This window comes from Chaetura pelagica, unplaced genomic scaffold (genome assembly GCF_000747805.2).
Source record: "Chaetura pelagica isolate M959 unplaced genomic scaffold, ChaPel_1.0 scaffold68, whole genome shotgun sequence".
Lineage (NCBI taxonomy): Eukaryota > Metazoa > Chordata > Aves > Apodiformes > Apodidae > Chaetura > Chaetura pelagica.
The window spans coordinates 1,911,174-1,921,790 of NW_009954407.1; the positions used below are offsets into that span (position 1 = coordinate 1,911,174).

At 39.7% G+C, this 10,617-nt stretch overlaps 1 protein-coding gene across 1 annotated transcript; it reads left to right on the forward strand.

The window, feature by feature from the left end:
• The first annotated feature begins 397 nt into the window (after window positions 1–397).
• CAV1 (caveolin 1, caveolae protein, 22kDa) lies at window positions 398–3,474 on the forward strand. Its single transcript, XM_010004321.1, has 2 exons — window positions 398–454; window positions 3,133–3,474. The coding sequence occupies exons 1-2, from the start codon at window positions 398–400 to the stop codon at window positions 3,472–3,474; spliced, it is 399 nt and encodes a 132-aa protein (XP_010002623.1).
• The last annotated feature ends 7,143 nt before the right edge of the window (window positions 3,475–10,617 follow it).

Consider the following 10,617-nt stretch of genomic DNA (forward strand, 5'->3'; position numbering starts at 1 on the left):
TGGCTATGAGCACAAACTGGCTCTGTCAAGGATCACAGCATCAACTGGTGGGAAGCATGCAATAAATTGCCAGAAGTTTTAGAATAAGGGAGTGTAGTCTTCATAGAATCATAGAATTGTTTGGGTTGGAAGGGACTTCCAAGATCATCTAGTTCCAACACCCCTGCCATGGGCAGGGACACCTCCCACTAGACCAAGTAGCTCAAAGCCCCATCCAACCTGGCCTTGACCACTTCCAATGATAGGGCATCCATTCATGTAGTAGCAGTGTTTTGAGAAGCAGCTTTTTTTGCTGTATCATCTTGGGTTTTGACATCATCTGCATATTTTTGTTACCTGATTTCAAGGCAAACATTGATAATAAGCCAATACTCATTCTCTTTGAAAATGAGCTAACATGGGATATGGGCTACAATCAAAGGTTAACTTTCGAATAGCTGCAGAAGCAGATACTGTAAGTATGCATACTTGTCTATGCCAAAAAATAAGATATATATGCTCCATAAACTGAGGCCTACATTTTTCCAACACGTGTAGTCAGTTGAATGAGATTGATTTCAGCGGACAATATGCAAATTTTGAAATAATCTTCAGAGGGGAGTGGGAAGATGGGACTCTGTGATCTTAAAGGTCTTTTCCAACCATGACTGTTCTGTGATTCTGTGATAAGACTATTATATGCCATCATCAGTAGATATTAGTGACTTCTTCATGTACACTTCTACAACCTTTTCTTCTTTCTTTCATAATGCAGTCCTAAAATCCCATGATTGATACAAGGCCATCTGTTTTTTTGGTAAAAAGATCACAATACATTCAGGAAGGTTCCTTGCTCTGTCTTACTACACTGCATCTAACTTCTAATGACTGATTAATGTAATTACTTTATGGCCAATACACTTCATAAAGCTTTCTTTTTTCCTCTGTTGTTTAGTCCCCAGACATGAACTAGTCTATTAACCCCACAAGGAAAATAAATAGCATATTGTTGTCCATGATGCCTTTCTGAGAATTGGAGTTATTTCCACCAGACCTTCAATCTTGCACCCACTGAAATTACAGAGCCCTAATAATTCCCAATTTCCTGTCTTCAGCAGTGAACGTTGTGTACTTTCTGTGCTGTCTTTAGACACTATTGCAGAAGAGAACCATGATCTAAACTCTCTTTACATTTTCTCTATTTTGTAGCTATTAATTAAAATTATGCTGCCTAGTTTCATAAAGTCCAGAAAGACTTTCAGCCCCACACACCTTTATGGACAAGTGCACAACGCTGAGATGTGCTCCTTGGGTGCTCTGCCTGGACAAAGTCTGACATTGGTTTCTGTGGAGGCAGAATTTCAACCCAAATGATACCTTCAGGTGTGATGGTGATGATGTGGTGAATTCCCCTCCCAAAGAATCATAGATCACTTTCAGATCACTAAAGCCTAGTTCAGAGTGGCAGGTAAAGAGGAGGTTTATAGTTTGCATTATGTCTAGAGACAATCACTGGCTGAGACTGACGTTTAGGCCTAATAATATGTTGAATTAAGCCAGCTTGATATTAGGCTTTCAAGATACTTGGTATCACAGCTGATGCAGAAATTTCCTCCCAAGGACTTTCAAGCCCTTCAAGTAAATTGCACCTAGAGTTTTCTTGCATTAGAATGATCTTTCTTCTTTAAGAAACTGCAAAGTCCAGTGGTCTTAAAATATTTTTCCTTTAGTTGATAATTTCTTTTTTGAGGTTGCTGAAGACTCAACAGCAGAGAGAGAGCAGTGCTTTCCAATTTGTACATATATTTTAGATTTAAATGAGTAATTGTGAGACTTCTCCTACAGTATAAACAATACTTACACTGAGTGTATGTATATTCACCTATTTCCAGCATGCTAAGGTACTGTTGCCTAAATTCCTGACACCACTGGCCCATACCATACTTACCCCACTCCTGTAAATTTTCACTTACAGCAGCAACAGCAACTCACTTTGGGATCCAGTCTCAGGAATGCATTTTTTCTTTCATCTGATTTAAACAGTAACTTAGTTTCTTGCAAAGGAAGAGTTTTGTGATGTTCTTTTTCCTGTTGAATGCAGTACCTATACAGTTGGTTGTGCTGAATAAATTAAATATCCTGTATTGTGTGTTATATCAAACACATGTTTCTGTGACATGGAGCTGAACTATCATCACAATTCTGTTAATTTTCTAATAGAAATGTTATGACAATTAAGCTTCCTGAATAGTTCAGTATTTCAACAGAGAGAGGCAAAACATGCCTGTTGGAATGCACTGTTTCCTTAAGTCAATTTTTGAACGATTTATGACTAATAGTCAAAACTATGAAATATGTGGAAGAGTGTGTTCTTTCTAAATATTAATATGTTAGCCTGGCTGGGTCTTTCATGAACAGTGTTACCACATAAACAGGACAGCCTAGAACAAAATGGCTCTAATATGAAGATCTTCCTTACTTTTAGTAAGATGAAAGAGCTCCCTAATACTTTCAGAATAAGGAGGAACTCCACCAGATACAGCTCAACATCTAAGATTTTATTTTTCATTCTATTAACAGCTATCTATGTCTGCTTCAAAGTATATATTTAAATAGCTACCCTCACCATTTATTTATGGTCAACACTCAGCAGTGTTATACAAGGAAAGATGGGGTAATTCAGATGAATAAAAGACATTTTATTGATGCATGCTTGAGGTGTGGAAAAAGTCAAAGTAGTAACTGCATTTATTCTGTATGAAAAGATGTGAAATGGTTAAGTTAGGCAATGAAAGCTTGATGTCTCTGTTCACCTGGTTCATCCCTTAAGTAGACTTCAATGGTACTCCCCACCCTTAGGGTTGTAGTACATTAGGAAAATATGTTTTGGGCGGTTCATCTCTGTCTGGATGTTAGATGTCTAATTTTGAGCTAATTATTGAGGCTCCCTGATAGTCACTGGAAAAAGATAGTCCCTGAAAAGGTTCTTGGCCTAAATGATGTATTAAAATGGTTTTAATCATGGTGGGATATAGGAAGTACATGCTTTGGTGCTTCAGTGCAGGAGATCATTGCTGTCCAAGAAAATGGGTTTCTGGACTCTACGCTTGATGCAAACGTCTGACTGACCTGATTTTGTGTTCTTTGTTGCAGATTGATTTTGAAGATGTGATTGCTGAGCCAGAGGGAACACACAGCTTTGATGGGATTTGGAAGGCCAGTTTTACCACCTTCACTGTAATGAAGTACTGGTTTTATCGCTTACTGACAGCTATCTTTGGCATTCCTATGGCTGTCATCTGGGGCATCTACTTTGCCATTTTGTCATTCCTGCACATCTGGGTGGTGGTGCCATGCATAAGGAGCTACCTGATTGAGATCCAGTGCATTAGTCGTGTCTATTCCATCGGCGTCCACACGTTCTGCGACCCCCTGTTTGAGGCCATAGGCAAAATGTTCAGCCACATCCGAGCCACAGTACGGAAGGAGATTTGAGGGACGTTTCAAGGAAAGCCATCAGCCTAGGCAGGGGGAGGGAGTTTTGTGTTGTTTGGAGTGTTTTGGTGCCAGTTTCATGTTTCTCAAAGCAACACAGAGCAACTGGTGATGAATATACTGGCCCAAAACAAAGAATCACTTGCTCAGTTTCTTATTCTAATGTTTATTCTTACTGGACTACGTGCCTTTTTTTTTTTTTTTTTCTCCTTCAGTCTGCAATTCTAACTAACCTTAAATGTCTATTCTTCCATGCCAGCTGCATATCATTTTGCTGTCAGGTCAATTCAGAGACTGAAGTGTTGTTGGATGCCTTTTTATCTCACCCTAAATTTCTTGTGAGGTAAATCCACAGTGATACTGAAGAATGACAAAAATGCTTTCCAACACTGTAAAGCCATTCATTTTATTGTGGCCAAAGAGCACAGAGCTATTGCAGCAGAATGAACGTGACCAGCTGGCAGGTTTTAGTAGAATGTTCTTTTTCAATTGGATTGTCAGTTGACTGCAGCTATTTACAGTCATGGTCAGATATGGTGCACTATGAATACATCAGTGAAGTAAACAAATTACTGAACTACTATATATCCCAAAAATCTAACACAGTATCAGGTTGGAGAGACTGACACATGAAAACTTTTCATGTGTATAAAAAGCCTTGGTCGGTGCCTTTCTGTCTCATTCTTTCTTTCTTTCTTGGAAGTTTGCATCCAGTTGCTTCTCAGCTTCTGTAAGGTTTGCAGAAGCAAACTGCAGTTGAGAACTGAAACTGGTTATTATGGAAGTGTTTTCCTGACTGTGACTTAACAACACATCCCTTGGTGAGCATTTAGGTGCTTATCTCATAGATTGGGGCTTTTTGTGTTGGTCTCTTTTTTTTTCTTTTTTTCAAAGTACTCAGATAAATACGTGTCGCAGGTTTGCCAGAGAGAACCCTGAGCTACAAGAAAAATGAGGGTGTGCCAAACAAGCCACATGAGGCTGAGGAGGAGCTGCCCCTGAGAGACCTTTCTATCAGCTTTCAAAGCTTCCCTGTCAGCACCAGTCAGGTTGCCACTAGCTCACGGATTGTTTTCAGGACAAACGCTGAGTATCTTCCGGATGCTTTGCTGAGTCTAAACTAATCCATCAAAAGAGATGGTTTGGAAACTTCACGTTCATGGGTGGGTTTGTTTTTAGCTGAGCTGCGACATCAGGAAGTCTTAAACTGAGGGTGTTGTGTGAAACAACCGTGTTGCAAAGCACAGGGCCTGGGAAAGCAAAGCCTTGGCAACACGTTCTGATGCTGTGACCTGCAGGAGCTTTTTGCCCTTGTGATAGTACTGTGTTCAGAGATGCTCTCTGCATCCCCACGCGGTTTGCTTGAAGCATTTGTAAAAATAGTTGTGAAGCTAATCAGGTAAACCAGCCTGGGGCCTGAGCCTACTCCAGGTGGGATCTCCGGCAAACCAGTTCTTGACCTTGGAGAGTGCAGGATTTGGCCCTTGGGATGATCACGGAGCTGTCTGGTACACCTGCAGCTTTTTTTTATTTAGCGCTGATATTTCACATATTGCTTTACCTAACACGGGAGTGCCTTCAGTTCCATTTCTGCCAAAGCATTGAAAACTTTAGGAAATGCTGCATTTTTTAGGGGGAGGGAAAGGGGGAGGAAGAAGGGAGAAGATGCACAAAAAATCTACAAAGCTGTTAACTACTATTTGCATTTAAAACAGACACTGGTATGGATATAGTTTTATGTTTTTCTATGTACATAATGGAGAGTGTACTATTCTAGATTTTTTCAGTATTAAAAACCAAACGAGATTGTAAACCAGAAATATTTTATCTTTTTATGAGGAAAATCACTCTGAAGAAAACCTTGATTTATGATATAAACTGCATATCCTGAAAGATGTCTGTTCACTTAGAGTTATTAGTCCCTAATCCAAATACATTGCTGATCCAAGATATTTACATTGTTGTTATACGCTTACAGATATAACTGACACTTTTTTAAAATTCTGCATGTACATTAAATACTACAATAAAAAGATGTTTAACAGTAGCTCCTGTCTGACTTCTTTTCCTTGAAAGTCATGTTACTAGGAAGAAAAGCCCAATATTTCTTGATAAGGAAACAGCCATGTCATTAAGTTTCTCAAGAAAGAAGGTGCAAAACAGTCTTAATTTGTGATTCAGGATCCGACTTAGGATGTTTCTCCAAAACAAAAAAGTCATTTTTCTACCAAGTAAATATTTTCTGCTGCTAAATAAGTAGGCAGTAAGACTAGTGAGTACAGCATTGAATAGGGACCCTAAGCTTGTTAAAATACTCAATTATGACAAATTTCTTTGCTTTTGTGTTCCTCAGTTTCCCTGTATTTCAAATTAGGACAATTATGTTTACTTGTTGACTATTTTAATATCCAGTTAAAAGAATGATACCATAATACAATCAGCTGCTTTTAGTTCATTTTACGTAAAAGGCTTTAGCCATCCAAAATTCAGTCCTGGATTGTCCCAATAGCTCTTCAGTTAACATTGTTTAAAGCTTTTGTTTTGAGCCCAGTGGAAACAAGATTGTTCCTAATAAAAGCTCATTAGCCTAAGCATTTAATGTATGGGAATAGGAGAATCATAGCTTTTATCCAGCTGTGTATAGGCTTACCTTGTGACAGGACAGGACAGTTGTTTTCTGTGGGGTTATTGCACAATACCTGTCACACCATTAAACTAGTAAACAAAAGTCCAACAAAACACTCAATTACGTTTTGGCTTACAAATCTATTAACCCTATTTTAATGTTCAGAGGGCAGATACCAACTTAAGGTGGTCTGTCATATGTTTTTCAATAGCAGAATGGCATATTTAATGGTAATTAATAGTACAATGGTAGCAATAGTATGTTGGATTTGACTAGATTGTGAGAAAATTTAAAAGATTTTAAGATATAAAAGGGAGATTGTAGTGTGGAGAAAAAAGGGCAAATGGGATTCTGGTATTCAAAAATATCTTGCTTTTGCAAAGAGCCTGATAAATTGAGGATAGTCAAATCTATTCATCTCAGGCATTTATAATATCATGTCTCCAAGACTCCTTCTGGGACAGATGTGCAGATTCCCCCTGTGAGAGCCATCTCCGTGGCACTTTGCTGGGCCATGGTTGCAGGGCTGTGCTGTGGGTGAATCTCATACCTGTGCTCCTGCCAAGCTCTCAGTGTAATGACCCTGGTGATCAACACCACTGTCATGATACATCCCATAGCAAGATTCAGGTCTGTCTACTGGGGACTAGGCATTAGCTGTTAGACAGTTGCATCAGTCATTCTCCTATCATGGCTGTACAGGTGTTGTAGATAGTCTTATACTTCTAAATGTGAAAGTCAGGGTCAAAAGCTACCTCAGAACCTGTGGGTTCAGGAGGGTTCCACACCACTTTCTCATCCTACCAGAAAATTGTGTTGACTGTTGCTGGCCACTCTTCTCATCCTATGGGTCACCAGTTCTTAAGTTGTGCCATTTAGCATGAACCATTTTCCTTTGAATACTCTGGGACATGTGGGGAGCTGGGCACTCCAGTAAAAAAACAGCCAGAGCACCCAAGTTTTAAGAAATAGAGTGTCAACTGCTTGGTTGTGTGGTTGATCCTTCAGGATTGATTAAGAACAGTGGACTAAATGCATTATACTTTTTTGAAATACATGTATTGGGATGAATGAGAAACCATAGGCTTTTATTAATTATAGAGAATTTCCATAGTTGCACCCAGGCCATCTTTTAATTTGCTCTTGGGTTAAACTAGGACTGGTCTGTGTTCACTTGCTTTCATTGCCTTGTGCATCTCCATCCTCCTTTTTTCCCTCATCTCTTGAGCAGCAGGAAAGAGGCTCTGAATGAAGTTTTTACTAAGGCAAAACACCTTTGTTATCTTCATCTGTGTCTTACAAAGGTTATTTTTTTCATTTTGTGTTATCTGACACTGGGGCACCATATAATACAGGGTACGTTATTTCTGTCTTGCTTCTGCAGAACTTTTAATTAAAATTTCAGTTATGTAGTATGATTGGCATATCCTGTCTTCAGGATCCTTTATTATGGTCTTCTGGAGGCACAGTGATAAAATGTTGCACATTTGATAGCTATGACAGTATATAAATGCACAGTATTCTCACTAGATTTTAACTGCTTTTACTAAAGATGGGAGAAGTGGGAAGAGAGTGATAGACTCAGCACCAGCCCACATCCTCCTCACAGGCAAGGCACATTTTAGTGTCGATTCAAGATACAATCCAGAAAAGGCCCCAGTATGTAATTCGTGTTTGCTCGGAAAACCTGAATTTATATAACCCTGCAGACACCTGCTGGGACTTAAAATTGAGATGTGCTTCTGCTGCAACCTTCTCATGAAGGAACTGGAGATAATTGCTCAGGGATCACTAAGAGATGGAAAACTATGCCTTTCTGAGGTTTTTAGTCTAGCATCTCACTACTTAAGATAGAGAAGACTTAAACTCCTCTCACTGCAATCCCAGGTGTAAACTTAAGCCTCTCACTGCTCATTGTGCTGACTATTAGGGTATGAGCCCAATTTTATAAACCCATTTTTCCTTGTGTGCTGTGCAGGAACTAACCACAGACACCTTTGATGACTTCCAGGAGGTGCCAGGTTGCCTTCAAGGCACTACCTGAGCTTTGTGACATCATTATTGGTCTAAAGTTTTCAGAATTCAGATTTTCACTTCAATCAAGCAGCCATCAGTGCAGAGTGGAATAAAGGCATTATGGTCTCTAGTTCTGTCACTTACAGAGATAGTTCTGTTTTCCATCTTGAAAGACATGGGGACTAGGCTGAAGGTTGTTCTGCTTTCTGCAGACTAACAGCAGCTTGCAGGGATTGTTTTGGCACACAGAGATTAATTTGTATATAAAGCTGACATAGCTGTGACCTCAGTTGATCACATCTCAGAACCTTTATCCAGAATGTGGAGTACTCCTTTTACGCACTGACCATTTTTTCCTGGCTGGTTATTCTGAGCTACAAAATGCTTTACATCAGAGGATCAGCTCAGAGGAACCTTAGAGGACCGAAGGGTTTGCAGTTGTGTAATTGGCAGTTGGCAACTGTTGGAATACGGGAATTCATCTGTGACCATTACTCATCAAAACATTCAACCTGCTCATCTCCAGCAACTGGAGCTCCAGATGTAGTTTACCAGATGTACATGTTGCCAGAAATCCTACTGGCAAAAAATCCCAAGTGGAAGAAGTGACATGGAAACTAAATAGATGGTGTCATGAGAACAAAATAATGAAGTAGTACATCAAAAGGAGCAGGTATATTCTATAGATAGGATGGGTTGAAGGAATCTCAGGGGTCTGCCCTGCATACTTAAGGAATGAGGAGAAGCTGTGCACAGCAGATGCATTTCCATCTAGCAGTGATAGGTGGAGACTCTTGGAAGGAAAAAAAGGAGAGGGATGACTCTTCATACCTTTGTTCAGTTCATACTTGTAACTTTTTGCAGATAAATTCTGAACCGAAGGAGAGTGATAGAGGAGAGTAAAAATGCACAATGCAGTGCTAGGCACCAATAGAGACAGCAATAACCAAGGCATTGAAGTGTCATCAAGATGTGCACATTTCTATTTAAGTGTGACTTTCCTTGGAAGGGAATGACCATAGGTATGGTCAGATAAAGCTAGATTTCCATGCACTGACAAGTCAGCTCAAAACTTGCCTTGGACACAGTATGTATGGCCAGATTCACACAACAGGAGCCTGGCTGGGCAGACAACTGAGTCTGGAAGCTGCTTCCCATCCTGGAGAAGCACACTGGGAAGCAAGCTGGGGAATCACCCAGTGCTGCCAGCAGTGGTCTGACTCATGTAGGAAAACTCCTTCCGTGCAATCCCAAAGCCCAACCCAAATGTGTTGGTGGGCAACACTTAGCCTGTGTTCCCTGCAATAAGCATGTGCAGCCTTGCCAGACTACTCATTTTATAGATATGCTTTGTCTCACTGACAGAATCCTCTGTTACAGTCTAGATTCCTTGTAGGACAGTAAATATCCCAATAATAGGAGCTGACAACTGAATCAAGCATGTGAGTTCTTCTAGGTTTAGAGAAGTGCCTTCCATATTTTTTTCATACTTTAACATCTCTTGACTTTTAATCTTCTGACTTGTAGAGTATTTTATCACTTTATTTCATGAGGAGTAGACTCTGATTCAACTGTTAACAGACATCTGCCAATTCAGCTGTCTTCTCTTAACAAGAGCAGATGTTGCTACTCCCTATTAGACAATGATTCAACTACATTTGGAAGCAGCTAAAATTTTGCCTGTTTTATCTGTGCTGAGTTTCTGAAACAGTCTGAAGAATTCTGTATAACAAAAGATGCTTACAGACAAATAGGTGGAGCTGTTTTTGTCGTATTTTAACAGGACTGGGTGTTTTGATCTGAATTTGAGTGTTCGGAGAATAATTTCTGTTGTTTCTGTAGTTAAAAAAAAACCAAACCTGCATGTATTTTAATATGCATCCTTTGAGGAAGACCACTGAAAATATGTATTTATGAAAATGCTCCTCTTTGTTGCAGAATTGTCTGCCCAAGTACCAGCATTCAGCACTGACATGTTACAGCCAGGCTTCCCAGCTCTTCAGTGGAGTTTTGGGCATTGCAGAATGCTCAAAAAAACCTTGGACATGTGCTTGTATCAATTATGAGAGACTAAAAATTCTACAGCTGAAACTATCCTGTTGGTGGATGATCATCCAAAAGAAGAAAAAAAAAATAATCTTCATTGTCTGTGACCTGTTGGATCATGGATTACTGAGGACAGAAACTCAAAACAAACTGTTGCTGATGGCAACAAGAACTGGGCTTAAATGCAGAGGGATTCCTCTTAGCACTGGCAAAAACCTCCAGCCCAAACCCTGACTTTGAGTCCTGGGGACATTGAACCCTGACTCTCTTTACAATCAATATTTCTCATTTAGAAGATTAAGACTGTAGAGATACAAGGGAAAGTAAAATAAGTTTGGGGAGGATTAACAGTTCTGAATTAATCATATGTTTGTGATAACAATGATTAAAGGCACGTGCTGTACTTCTTTGCACTAAAGTTTTAGCTCGGTTTCGCTGCCACAACCATGATACTT